This window comes from Pezoporus wallicus, unplaced genomic scaffold (assembly GCF_028554395.1).
Source record: "Pezoporus wallicus isolate ANWC-B61680 ecotype Strahan unplaced genomic scaffold, APGP_CSIRO_Pwel_v1 contig_7985, whole genome shotgun sequence".
In the NCBI taxonomy this organism is placed as follows: domain Eukaryota; kingdom Metazoa; phylum Chordata; class Aves; order Psittaciformes; family Psittacidae; genus Pezoporus; species Pezoporus wallicus.
Window position 1 is genome coordinate 1,803,483 of NW_026636538.1, and position 15,015 is coordinate 1,818,497.

General features: G+C 36.4%; 1 protein-coding gene across 7 annotated transcripts in view; it reads left to right on the forward strand.

Annotated features, from left to right (window-relative positions):
- VPS13B (vacuolar protein sorting 13 homolog B) overlaps positions 1 to 15,015 on the forward strand; it is a 442,303-nt gene that overhangs the window by 281,266 nt on the left and 146,022 nt on the right. For all 7 annotated transcript variants that reach the window (XM_057400543.1, XM_057400540.1, XM_057400542.1 and 4 more), the window contains 2 exons: positions 6,408 to 6,534; positions 8,222 to 8,365. In XM_057400543.1, the coding sequence (XP_057256526.1) occupies positions 6,408 to 6,534; positions 8,222 to 8,365 (271 nt within the window). The remainder of the gene's footprint in view (positions 1 to 6,407; positions 6,535 to 8,221; positions 8,366 to 15,015) is intronic.

Below are 15,015 nucleotides of genomic sequence, written 5' to 3' on the forward strand. Positions count from 1 at the left end.
ATTTCCTGCAACTGTCACAGAAGCTTTATTCTTTCACCTATTTGTGATACCGTTTTCTTTTTTAATTCTTTAAGTTCCTTGGACATGTTTAACCTGGAACATAATGAATTATTTTTACCGAGTTATTTTAGGGTTAATTTCTTTGTTTGGTTTTAATATATTTCTGTTGGTTTTACTTATGGTTTAGGCCCAGTGTTATGGTTTATTAGGTTCACTGGGTTTTAAGATTCTTTTTTGAGATCTGTTTCCATCATTTTTTAATTCTTAGGTGCTGTGTGGTGCAGTATGGAATCCAACCTATATCCATGTATTTCATACAGTTACTTTACAGAAAAATATTCCTAGTCCTAAAAGCATTACTGTAATTTTGTTTTTAATAAAAGTTCTAAAACCTGTCAAAAAAGCTATATTATAATTTAGCCTACTGGGTTGAAATTTGGACTTGTTTTAAAAATTCGCATGAAAACCAAATAATTGTAAATATAATGTCTATGGATATACGAACAGATGTGAAAGCTTGTGACATAACTTATCATTTAAATGCTTTAACAATCTTTACGCAGAAAGTCAATCCTTCACATTTTCCCACCACTTTTTCAGAGTTCAGTGTTTCTAGTACTTAATATCGCATGGGTTTGAATTTTTTTTACTTTTACATTGTAATTTGGAAAGCAAGGAGTCCTGCTTTGAGACTAAGTGTTGAATATTTTAATGTTTTTAGTGTAAAATTCTTCGGGGAGGGGGCTATTGTGAAGTGCTGGTGTGATGCCTCCTGTGCCCTTGCAGGTCACCTCAAGAGGAATGGGGGCACTGGAGCACTCTGATAGGGTGGGTGCTGTCTCCTAGAAAAAAACATCCAAATGCTGTACTGTACTGAGTATGAGGGAATCATAACTCTTTCCATTATGAAATGTTTATACTTCACTGTAGATGTTATAAAAAGCTCCCTAATGGTAATATATAAAAAGAATACTGGAAACAGTCAGACAGCTCTAATAAGGTTATGTACAAATGAAACCTGTCCACATTTATTCCCTTTACCAAACAGCATGTGGGGAACTGGGAGTACTTAACCAAAAGAAGTTTTCTTGATTGAAAACTGCTTTTTCAGCTTGCAGATATCCTCCTCCCTCTCCCTCCTCTCAATGGAAAAAACAACAGCCCTGAAGGAAATAAAGAAATATATCCTCTCTTGAGGCCTCGCCCCCGTCCCTGAACAATCCTTCTACAGCTCCCAGCAGCAACTTCTGCTTCCTGCAGCCTGAATAAACTCTATTTAAAAAAAAATTAATTGATCTTAAAAGCATTATTTCTCTGTGTGGTAATGAATTGAGTGTGGCAATATACTGCATTACAGTTTTATCCTTGGCATGCCACCATCTGGAACAGCTCTCTGCAACTCTCATTGAGTACGTCAGGGAGCCAATGATCTGTTGTGCAAAACTGAACAAAATACCACTCTGGCTTTGCAAGGATCCTCAGAAAGGTTTCCTACAGATTTTTCTTTGAATAGTTTTCATTTTCATGCTTTTTGGAAAGTTGAAGTGTAGTTTGCGAAGTTCTAATAAGAAAGACCAGATAAAAGTGATCTGTAGATCCATTTGTAGGGAAATATGGCCATTCCTTGTGGATCTTTTAGAATATAATGCATTTATATAATAATACATTTATATTCACTCCTGTATTTTAATTCCTGTACCTATTGTTCCTGAAGTCGTGGTGTGTTCATATTGTACAAAGCCTTAGTAAGATGGAATATGTTATTTTGTTACTCCACAGCAAAGAAACATTGCATGGCATTTTTAATAAGATTAAAATTAGTTTTACTGAGCCATAATTATATAACAATACCCATTCTGTAAAGCCAGATGTTGTATGTTTGTTCATTGTCTAATTTTGCTCATTAGATAGTCCTCATGATGATGCTATGTTTCAGTGTCCCACAATGTGTCTTTGCAACACCTCAGAGAGCTGAAAGGATGTGAACTGTTTTGCCCGCTGGGAGCTGGAGGTTTAAGGCATGATGGTGTTACTAGTAGTTAGATATCCTAGTACATTTGTGAGTCAGTGATTAACTGATTTATGCAACTACATGGGAAACCTGCAAGTCAAAGCTCTAAGTTATTATGCTAACCGACATAACATCTTTAGTTTTGCATGCCTCGCACTACTAGAGGATGGTTTGATTTTGTGGCCTATTCCACACTAATACTTGGGGGTTTTACCTTTCTATGTTGCAAAATTCTTTGTGAGGATGTATCTCTCTGTAGACAGTAAGCTTACATGGTATAAATGAGCTACTTACGGTCATTCATGAATTGAATATAGGAGTTGCTTCCTGGCTTGTGTATTTTTTAAGTATATAAGGGCTTAAACTCTAGATTCAGTAAGGTATTATTAATTAAGAAAAAATATATTTAAGAAGAAGGCTTAATTTCCAGGTTTCACATCTAGGTTATATTTAGCTCTTACTGGCCAGTGTTTTCTGTTTGTTTTGATTATGTTTTTTCCACATAAGAAGGCCAAGTTATAGTCCTTCTTGTGCATTTTCACAGCTTATCCAGCCTCACATCATCACATCTCTTAATTAGTGCAACATCATCTTTTTGGCAGTACTTCCTGCTCATATAACTTCAATGTGCTTCTGAGAGGATGTAATCAAATGCTGATGATTTGATTTGATGTAATCAAATGTTGTTGCTTTGATTACAAGATTCTATTATTCACTTTTTTCCTCTATTCTTTCCACAGCATTTTTTGTCTTATTAATTATTACATATGTCTTTGCTTTCAAGGTACTTCCGGACTCCTGTATCTATCCATTTCCCTTTACATGTCTTCTCACGTTTATTTTGACACATCTATGCTCACTGCTTATCAGACCTCATCATACCAGTTACCAGGGCTGCCGCATTTAATTTTCAAAGAATCACTTTCTTGCTTACATCTAAGCTAACCTGTATGTTATAAAAGCATTTCCTGTGAACATTCACAAAGTTATTGCAATGTCTTCTTCCAAATCCTTCCAAAACATTCAGTTCTACTATACTGTAATATAAAAACTCATAAGATAGCTTTCAATTTGCCACTGTACAGATATTATTACCTATGGTAATGTTAATTGTTCCCTTGTAGTTCCCTGAGTGTGAGCATATTTTTTCTTATAGTTAAATTGTAAGCCTTTGAGGACAAAGACCATTTTTGTCCCATGCTTTTATAGTGTGTATCTGTGCGCCATAACCAGAGTTCATGTGATCATGCTGATATAGCCCAAATTCAGCACTGAGTAAAAGGCACTTCCAGGCCTGATCACAACTGCTTTGCTGCCTTGTTGCTTTGTGTTAGCATATGGTCTTTCAAATGTGCTGTTCTTTTAAGTATAGATGATCAACTGCTTTAACATCTCTAAAAGTACTAGCTTTTTCTTTTTTTTTCCAAGACAAATATATAACAGATGCATAAATGAACCATGGAATGAATGTGCTGCAGACATAGAGCCATCATTACGCTCTTCACAATCAAGTTTTTTCATAAGCTCATGTGGCGTACACCTGTGTTAAGTTAATGGTGCACTTAGGTGCAGTGTGGAAGACTTAATAATTCAAAGTGGAATTTGTTTCTTTGTTCCTTTTGTGCTCTTTCTCATATCCTCCCCATTCATTATTTACCGTGCTCTGTTTGCCTTCTGTTTGTACTTACAATTATTTTGCTAATACTTGATTTGGCTGAACTTCAAATTCACCAACTAGAAATATGGAAGCAGGACAGGGATACCACATAGGAACAAAAATCAGCAAGCAATCTGTATTACAGAAAATGTGCCTTAATATTCACTGTACTATCTACTAGAATAGCATTTAAAATTAATAAATGAGAATATATATGAGCTTAAAAATAATTTAAACAATGATTGAACAGAGCTAATTTTACATTTGGGGTTCAATGAGTAACTTGCTACTACAGCTGTTTTGTATATTGAAATCGTACTTACTAGCATTTTTATGCCCCTTCAAATAGGGGTTTTCTAATATATAGTTGTGTGTTCCTTCATAAAATAGTTCTACTACTTAGTTCTTTCATTTTCCTCAAAAACAAAAGCTTTTCTGTCTCATCCGATTGAAAAGGGGAAGTAGGAATTGGATACAAAGCCATCTGGTTTAAATTTAAACTGAAGGTGATGGCATGGAGAGAAACATTTGTAGAACTTGCAAAATCTAAGGCCATTTTCTCAGTTGAAGGTGTACACTAACCACTAATGGCTCTGCTTTTTTAATTTGGGGATCTAATTGGACTAATCTTGCTTTAAAAAACATTGTTAAAGATCAGCAGAACTACAGCTGACCGGGAAGGTAAAGCTTTTAATGTAAGATGGTAGGTTTCTCAAGCTCAGTAATTGGCTTGCTCTTAAGCATGCTGCATACTACATACAGTAGCTTGCAGCCTGCCCGGCAGTGTTTGTGAAGGTCATTTGAAGCACAAGTTTATTAGATTTGTGCTCAATAATTACTAGCTCTGTGCCCTATAGCATCTGCTGTTAACTTCTGTACGCTGTTGCCCATAATGAATTGAAAAGGCTTCAGGCCTACCTGCGTCTGATAGTTCATAATCCTTATAGATTACTGTGCTTTCTACCTGTTTTGAGGACACATGCAAATTGTTAGTAGAATTTGGAACATCAAAATAGTCTAAGCAATAAATTGTCATCTATGGATTTTGAATCTTTTGAAGTTGACAGCGTTACAGTCACGTTATGATACCTATTGGATTTATTTTTGGCCTAACTTTTGGCCTACAAACCATCATCATTTGAGATTGTTTACTTTTCAACAGAATCCATTTCAGAACTATTACTTTACTAGACTGTGTATATCAATACCAGTCTTAATCAAGAGATTTAATTACCTATTCCACATGCAGTCCAGAGCTTTCCGCATAGACAGGCATACAGCCATATTGTTTAATGACATTAACAAGGGTAGCTCTAGATGATGGTAAAGACTAATTGTCTAATTGCACAGTATGTGCACCTGGCTCACTTGCGCGATTTATGCTGATGTCCAAAACACCATGTGTCCACTACTGGCGATAGAGATATAAAAGGAAAGACAGGGATACCTAACTGACATGCAGATAGATCTGAAAAATTCTGCATAGATACATATTTTTTCCTCTATGTGACAGTGTAGTTCGGTCTTTCCTTTTATACCATGATAGATATCTGCATAATTTAGTGTATACTTTTAGCTGGCATTGTTTCACGGTTGATAACTTTCTATTTTGTAAGCATAGGAAAACTTACCATGGACTAAAGCATCTTACTGTTTTTTAGAGTTCTCCTTGGTGAAATGCAGATATTTAGCATTTCTATAAATGATGTTAGCTGAAAAGAATTACCTATTTTGATAGAAGGGTTCTCCCAGGAATTTGAACTGTATCCTCTTTTAGGGCTGAACACCATCTTGATCTCGTTACATTTTTTTTTTTCCCTGATCAGAGGCTCTCAGATGGCATTTTGTGTCAATAGTTTATTTGACCTGACCCAGAAGATTCTGGCTATTTGGAATGTGTTGTCATAAGCTATTAGTGATCCATCTACAACAGAGGTGTGCCTCTAGGCTTAGCATTTGGTTAAAAGGAAAAAAAGAGAAAGAAAAAGAAAGGAAAAAAAAAACCAAAGGCAAACACCCAGCTGGAAAACAAATGTAATTATCAAGTTTAATGCATGAATATTATTGGCAAGCAAATGGCAATATTTAGATTGAAAGGTATCAACAAAGAAAAAACGATGACAGAAGCATTGAAGATGACTGACATGTCTCAATTTTCAAGGCATTTTAAACATCGTGGGCAATAGTTACTATAAATTTAATGTGTGAACCCCTGAGTTTCATGGGATGTGCTAGTTTAATATTTCATGTCTTTGATTTTTGTGTCAGTTATGTTGTTGCGTGCAGAATGTTTTCACCACAGACTTTGAATACCATGAATTCAAATACTGTACAGACGTCAGGACAGCTTTTTATGAAATGAAGGGCATGCACAGGCAAGTTTGAAAAATGCTGATAATAAAGTTTGTATCTTTGTGCAAATAATTATGTATAGTTCATTAAACAGTAGAAGAAGCAGTATCAAACTTGTCTGCCTGGAGATGTGATGAAGAGTCAAATATTTAGACATACTTTTTCTGTGAAATGAAGGTAGAAGTCTGCCTACAAGATGGCAATTAACATGATTTATAATGATGATATTTAATGCATGCTGAGGAAGCAATCAAGTGCCAAACTGGTGTTGAAGCAGTTTGGTACCTGTGCTGAATGTAAAGAAGAATATAAGAAGCTTTTTCCCCTCAACAATATATAATGTAATTTCATTTAATGGTTTAACAGATTGTTTGTTTGTTTTATTAGCATAAGGCGGCATCAGGAAAGGAGAGCGATTTTGACTCCAATTCTGACAGATTTCACAGTTCGAATAACAGCAGCTCCTGCAATTATTTTTACAAAAATTGATGCTGCAGAGAATTTACACCAAGAGGTTAGTACAAAGCATGAACAGAAAAAGCATAACTTTTAATATGTTGATAATCTTAATTTTACTGTTCTACCATTTGCAGTGTCCCAGTGTGATTTCAAATACAGAGATCACCCTGGTAGGAGGGGTAAGAGTTTTAGTAACTAGCTGAAATGTTTGTTCTCTACTGGAGAAAGAATTTGTGTATAGCATTTGATATTCAAGGCAGCCTGTCTAGAGGTAGATAATCCTGTTTGCAAATCGGAAAATGGGAATCCTTTAATGATTTCCAGCAGTATTTTTAAAAGTGATGGAAAGGTTTGAGAAGAGGCGCTATTACGAAACATTGTATTCAATGTATTCTCAAAGAAGCCTGGAAAAGCAATCTGTACAGTATCTATAAGAAGTCGAGTTGAGTTTCTTTAGCCAGATTTTCAAGCCCACAGATTGCCACAAAACATCTACTCCCCACCATTACTGTGGACACTTCATGGTACTCCAGATTTAGCAATCACCATTACCAGTCTGTGGGTCAGCTTGTTAGTGATCATGTTACAGACAAAAGGTATTGGCTCACTTTTTGGCATTAATTTGTAGCTCAAGAATTTAAAAGATTTTATTTAGGGGAAATATCAGAAAGATTTTTTCTGTTCACAAGAAGTATTTCTTGTAAAAGCTACCTCCTGGGAAGAGCAAAACTGGTACAGGAGTTTAAAAGGTATTAGGTGTGTATTGTAATGCAAAATAGGTGTACATTGTTGGAAAATAATAGCCAATGGGTATAGAAAGAAAAAATGACAGCTTCGTGTTGTGTGTAAAGGGTCATCACAAGGGCAGGTGGCAAGTTATTTCATGTAAAGATGAAATAGCTTGGAGGGTAACTAGGATTCATAGAAGTTATTTAAAAACTAATCTCTGAGTTTTACTAATCCTTATGTTGAAGAATTTCAGTGTTTTCTGTACATACATTCTTCTTGTTACCTGTTCCCAGGATGATGTTCCCTGATGGAGAGGTCTAGTTTAGATTACGAAAAGCTTGAACATTATGCAACATTCTGAGGAGAACAGGCAGTATTTCTACTTATTAAGCAAACCTTCTGCATTGGTTCTGGTTTTCGTCTCTTTATCACTTGCCAGCTGTGGTGGAAAGCTTGTTTTGTGCTAGATAACACCAGTAAAACAGTGGCCATCCAGCTAGCTTTGCCAAGGTTTTAATAATGGTTTACAGGCAAGAAGAAATCAATTAGCTTGGTTATCAGTGAGTTCCAACACAGGATTTCATTACATATTAAGCAATTTTATGTTTAAGAAAAAAAAAAGATACCCTTTTCTTGAAAGTAAAGGACAATAGGAGTTATTGCCAAGGAAGTGTAAAACAAAATCTGACAGTCCGACAGTCCACTGTTTGGTACTGCCAAGAGATGGAAACAAGACCTAACACATTAGATGCTTTTCTTGCAAAATTTGGCTTAATAGTTATATTGTTTAAAGTAAAGGAAAGAATAAGCTACATCCATTTTTAGAAGCCAGAGACACTACTTTCTCCTGAAAAAGACCAAATTAATACTGTGATTTATATAGTATTAATTTGTCATAATAAGTCAATATTGAAGCATTGACTACAGCAGAGAATCACAATACAGTTACATAGAGGCTGAAAATTATTTCCAGAATGGCTGTTATCTTGTATTTTCCCTTAATTTCTCAACAGGAAATTTTGGTGTGTGGTCATTCTTTGGAGGTAAATGTAACAACAAACCTGGATTTCTTCCTGAATGTAGCTCAAGTACAACTTCTTCAGCAGCTGGTACAAGCCAATATGGTTGGACTGGAGCCTTCCAGTAGTACCACTGAGGTAGGTTTTTTTCTGGTTTGCTTTTGGTTTTTTTAGAGTGCCACAGCTCAGGTGTTTGTATCATCTAGGTAAAATTAAAAGGTAAATGAAATACAAGTTTGTTATTGTTTCTTTGGCCAGCTTTAAAATGCAATCTGAGTATTCTGACAACAGGATGAGTGATATTTTAACAAGAATATTATTCAGTAAATTAGACTAAGGTGGTTCTATAGCATCTTATGAAAAGAATTATGTAAACAATGAAGGAAATCAGTTTTGAGCTAGGTTTCTGAGGCTGTTTGGTGTTTAACTTTTATTGAAGCTTCAGCATCTTGTAAGTTCGCATACTACACTGTGCTTCACAAAAGTCAGTGAACTATAACATTTTCTCTGTTTGTACTCAACATTAACTGTCTTCACTGAAGTCCCTAATATTCAGTCCACCTCTGAATATTCTTATACTTCTCCTGTAAGAAAGGGGATGTGTACATCATGAAGGGTCCTTTATCTTCTGAACAATTAATGTCTCCTTTTTTCTGCAGTCTTACTGTGTTCAGCAAGTATATTTTGAATTTGTCATTTTTTATCTGGAAATTGATACCTCAGTTTTCATTGAAGACCAATCTCCAACTGTGACAGATTTTAAATTAAATTATTAATTTGAATTGTTACTATAAATTATTAAACTTCTGGGCTGATACAAAAAAAAAGATACAAGAAAAGAAAGTTAAAACTTTGCCCTAAGAAAAAAAAATGTGTATTTCTTCAAAACCAAGGATCTAGTCAGGCTGATAGTAATCTTTAAGACAATAGAAGTTAATGTATGACAGGACACTAATTCCCGTGCAATAGCTGTTGGACCATTGAGAAATCTTCATAAATAGGAACAAGAGCTAAAGAGGGAGTTAAAGAGAAATACGCAATCAGCTCTTCCTTTTGAAGAATCTGGCTAATGGGAGACCTGAAAAAAACTTTTCATCTTCCTTTCCTGAATCTCTCAGATTCGGCATTCATGTGAATCTGGGTGGAAGTGAGGAATGCTCTAGAGCAGCCAAACTACTTATATTTCTCTCTCCTCATCCTGTCAAAATCTCAAAAGTTGTTTGTACCTGCTAATCTAGGCATCACATCACCCCCTGCTGCTTTATCCCTTCCCGAGGATAGAGGGAAATAAAAGGCACTTTATTAACATGCTGAGGCGTGAAAGATATAGAAAAATGCTGTGTATCTTTCTTTTCCTTGGATACTTCACAGATACAGGGCCTCTTTTGGAGATGAACATTATAAATAAGTATATATGGGAATATCTTCAATAAATAATTTGTGGAGCACTGTTTTCCTGTTTTCAGAATCAGAATATTTAAATGATACCAAGAATTTTACTTTTGAGTTGGTGCTGTGCAGAAGTGCGGCATGACTGATTTCACTGCATAAGCTTAAAAGCAATTTGCTACGTGTTTTCAGACAGGTTGTTTTCTGACTACATCCAAGATGCCTATTTGTTCTTCATTAATATCTCACTTGAATTATTGAGGTCTCCTGTAATGAGTAATGGAATAATTCTTGTTCAAGGCGGTGGCTTCTCTTTAATAAGTTACAGAATTTTATCTTGATTTACTATACTGAAAACATGAAATCCATTAGTCGGTTACTTTTTGTCCAGTTCTTTCTTTAGTGTTCTGTAGTCTTTTATGCCTATATGAAACAATCCTGCCCTCTGATATATGCACATTTATTATTGTCCTCATGTTTCTCCTTTAGTTAGCAGAGAGAAACATAATACAGTGATTGTATCCTGCTGTTTTCACCTCAGTGAATGAAGTCTGAAGCCCGCATGTGGCTATTTGTACTTCACACCCACTAATTATTTCATACCAAGAATCGAAGCATATTTTAGGCTACAAGGTGCCTCTGGAGACCATTCTTTTGCTAAGAACACTAATGTCAAAGCTAGATGAGCTTTTCAGTGTATTCTTCCACCAAATCTTTCTGTATCCCCAAGGAAGAAGGTTGTACCACACATCTAGATAATTGTCCTGAGATTAACTACCCTCCGTCACATTTTTGTATTTACATCCATTCAGAGTTTTGCTCAGTACCACTTCTATCCATTGCATCTCAACATTTCACTATACATCTCCAAAACCAGCTGACTCCATTTTGTAACCTTGCTTAGGTAACAGTAAACAGCAATACTCCACCACCATCCCTAGCCTTCTCTCTTTCTATCTGAACAAACCACCTACCTATTAAATCCTGTGCTTTAACCAGTAACTCTCTTGATGATCCTCCGCCCGCTGAGGTTTATTGTCAGTCTTCTTCTATTGAGCTCACTTAGAGACAGTACTCTAGTTGTGGACTCACAAGTATCTAATAAAAGGTAAAAATGTCACCTCTGATCTGCTAATGCTGCCCGGTAAGTGCTTAGCCTTCAACTCTAAAGGGGCATGCAGCTGTCACATGTTCAATTTGTTGACCGCGAGAACCCTTGGATTGTTTTTTGCGAAGCTACTCTATAGCAGTTGGCCTTCAGCTTGTATTAGTTTGGGGATTTTTCCATGTCAGGTTCAGGTCTTTGCATTTATTTTTGACTTTCATGAGGTTTCTGTTAAACCGTTCCTTCATTTTGCCACTGTCCCTCTGAATGGCAACCCTACCCCTCACTGTATCAACAACTCCCTCCAGTTTGGTGTCATCTGTGAGCTTTCTTGGGGTACATTTTGTGTCATTGCTAAGTCTTTAATAAAGATATTAAACATGATCAAACCTTGAGGAATGTCACTCTATGACTAGAGTTCAGCTACTCTTTGGAACAGGCGCCGTTAGTCTGTGATTTTAGTGATCCAGTTTGGTTTTTACACACCTTGTCATCTACCCATTCATTTCACACTGGATGCAAGGCTGCTGTGGAAAACTGTCTAAACTTTCCTACGGTCAGAGCAAAGGGCATCCAGATTCAATCATTATAGGAGGCAATTAGATGGTGGGAAGGCATGATTTGCCTTTTGGTAGATACGTGTTATTTGTTCCCCAAAGCTTTTTTTGCCCTTAAAGTGCCTGTAATTTGCTTCTGTGAAAATGTGTTCTCTCACCTTCCCAGGGACTACAGTAAGGCTGACTATCACGTAGTTCCCTAAATCCTCCTCCGTGCTCTTTTTTGAAGATGCGCATGACATTTACTGTTTTCCAGATATCAAAGACTGTCCCAGACAGCATGCCCTTTCACACATTATAAGGAAAACCCCAGCAGTGGCACTACCCAGTTCATCAAACACCTTTGGATGCGTTATGTCTATAAGAGAAAAATTGAGCTGAAGTTATCCACCCTCCAAAGGCTTTACTGAGGTGTTGCAAATTACCTAGGCTGTTGGGCAGATCATAGTGATACACAGAACCTGTGCTGTTTCTCCTGCTGTAGTGTTCATTGTGCAGTTGCATTCAACACAGTCTTCTTCAGCAGGACAATTCATAGAAAACAGATTTCCCTCCTACCCACAGCGCCTATTTTCTTTGCAAATTTAGAGCTTCTTGTTTGTAGTGTTTGAGGATTTTCACCAATATTTCTATTAGATGCTTAAGCATGATTAACAGAAGAGTAGGAAGAAACTGTATTCCCCATGGGAAAGTACAAAATTAAATGGAGAAACCAAGTAAGTTTAATTTCCAAATCAGAATGTATGAAACCTGTTTTCCAAACCTACCCCAAGATAGTATGGCAGTGATTTTTTATTTTTGTTTTTCCTTTTTTTTTTTTTTGAAGTTGAAAGGAATAGAACATTTTTGAATAAATATTATATTGGTACATTACACCACTGAACTGAATTTGCAGTAAGTACTTACTCAGTTATTTTCAAGGGTATTCAGAACCTGTGCCCATTACATACAGTGCTTCTCATAAGGGACTTATGACTGAACGAATAACTACACAATAAATGGAAGTATGTAAAAATGGTGTACATGGGCATTCTCTGAATAAGAAAGGGGATAAAAGAATGCCTTGAATTTCTTGAGATAACTGACCATAAGTGAAATTAGTTTGTTTGATTGTCCTGTTTTGTCTGCTAGAATAATAAGATTGAAATAGATTCTTGTTAAAGATTTTGTAGAGTATTTGTCAAAAAGTGTACTTTTATACTGAAATGAGCTGTAACAGAAGCTGTAGGATTCAAGAGTTGCTTAAATGTAGGAAGAGAACCAGAATGGAAGTTTTTCACGGTTTTTTAATGCATTAGTGCCACTTTAAAGGCACTGCAGATGAAATACTGAAAAAACTCTTAGAAATGCGTTTGAATTTTTATAGATCTGACTACTGAAAGTTACCAGAAATTCCTGTTTCTGAAGGAGTACAGCTAATGAAAATTCCATATTGCTAGTAGGGACATAGCCTTTTTTAAGAAAAAAAAAAAAAGAGCAAAACCGAGCATATGGAATACACAGTCATTGTTCAGACTTAGTGGAAAGCTTTAGTGCAATTTAAGGTGTGAGCACTAGGGTTGAGAGACAAAAGGAAAGTTAGGTTGGAACTCAGGTTATGAATGGAATTTTGTATGACAGTGATTTAAAGCAATGAGTGTATTTGCTTGGCTTTCCTTTAGGCACTCCTGTTATTACTAATTAAGATAATAATCTAGATTGTGTAAATCTCCTGCAGGCAAGAGGTGTTCAGCCACATTTAAAGATGTGGTGAGACCTGTTTTCAGGAAGCTGTTTTTACAGTATGAGGTCTTATTTAAAGGAAAAGTCAGTAGTGATGACTTGTTTATTCATCTCTTATTTATTTCCTGGTTGTGTCTGTTCAAACACTGTTATGCATATGTGTAAAGTTATGATTGATTTGCTTTTTAACATAGAAAGCTTAAGATAGGATAGAATCATGGAATAATTTAGGTCAGTAGGGACTGAACAGAGTTCATATACTCCAGCCCCTGCATACAGCACACCTAATTACATCAAGTTGCTCTAGGGCTTCAGTCAAGTCTTAAATACCTTCAAAGATGAAAATCACACAACTTCCCTGGGCACTAGTTGACCACCCAAATGTGTTTTTTTTTTTTAAATAAATCCTAATATGCAGTTGGAGTTTCTTGTGTTCCTTCTTGTATCCATTGCTTCTCGTCCTATTACTGAGCATCTCTGAGAAGAGTGGCACCATCTTCTCAATGGACTACAGTCAGGTAGTTGTACATATGCCCATGGATGCCATCCGATTAAACTTTCTGTCATCATCTGATATTGCTGTATTAATTTTGTAGCCATCTTGGTTCCCTCTGATACTTTTCTTCTACTGTGAGCACCAAAACTGGGCACAGCATTCCAAATGTGATTTCATGAGTGCTGACTAAAGGTCAATAATGACTTCCCTCAATCTACTGACCATGTTTCTGTGGATACCATAGAAAATACTGCTGGCCACCTTTACTGCCCAGGCACGTGACTTGCTTATGCCCACCAGGACTGCTCTGCAGCAGCTTCTGTCATTGCTGAGGTTCTTCCTTCTCATGTAGAGGACTTCACATTTCTGTTGTTTAACATCCAAAGGTTCCTGTTTGGCTCATTCATCTACCCTGTCTAGGTCCCTGTGGATAGCATCCCTGCTCTTGCACATATACACTGCTTCCCATTAATCGATACCCTCTGAAATCAGTCATTCCTCTAATTTCCATCTGTCAGTTCACCCAGCCAGACTGTAATGTCCAAACATAGGTTCAAGAATTTTGCAGAAGTATTAAATGCCTTTCTTTCAGACTTCCACTGTTCTACCCATGTCCACAGATCCAGATGCTTTATCATAGATGGTAATCGGGTAATCTGATAGATACCTGCTTCGTGGGTTCTGAGGAAGGGCAAAGCATATCAGAAGCTTTGTTTTCACCATCTTAGCTTTGTCACTTAGCTGTGTTCATCTTTTTTGACACTTAGGAATGCTTTGTATTTTTCCAGATCCAGTAATTTCTGCTGCTGGTCGTAAATGTCCAACTCTGAATATATAAAGCTTGACTCCTTTTCTGCTTGTCTCTAGCACTCCTTATGTAGGCTCCCTGCTGATTCTTTCTCAAGCTAGGTGAGCACACAAGGGTCCCAACTGTGTGAGCTGATGATAGCTCTTCCATCAAGCAGCTCTTTGAAGCTAACCAAAGATAACAAAATATTTAGGGATTCTGCTTATGATTTGTGGGGCAGGTGGTGGATTGTAAGAGTCAAATGCATGCACCTTGGCTGCAAGATTGATGTTTTGGAGCTGTGAAGCCACAAATATTTAAGAAGTGCAAACATCAAGGCTGAAGTAGAATCATTTAGAGTTGTGTAGACAATTACAGAGATATACAAGTAGGTAAATAATTAAAAATGAAAGGAAACATTATTCAAGTCTGGATGTTAGGAAGAGTCTTTATTTGGTGTAGAACACTGCTGAGGGACATGACAAGAAGATGTTGGCGTCCTTTCACTGATTTTTGTATCAGAAGTCTATCTGCTGTGATTTTATAACTGAATTGGTTCTAATGTTATAATCTCCAACTAACCATAACAACTCCCTATCAATTTTTAATCTATGTGATTTTGAGTTCAGTAAATCCTATTAATCTGCCTTGGATTTGAAAAAATAAGCCACACTTAGTTAAGGCAAAAAATCAGTGAATTGCATTCTCTAAAGCCTAAAAATCATCAAACAG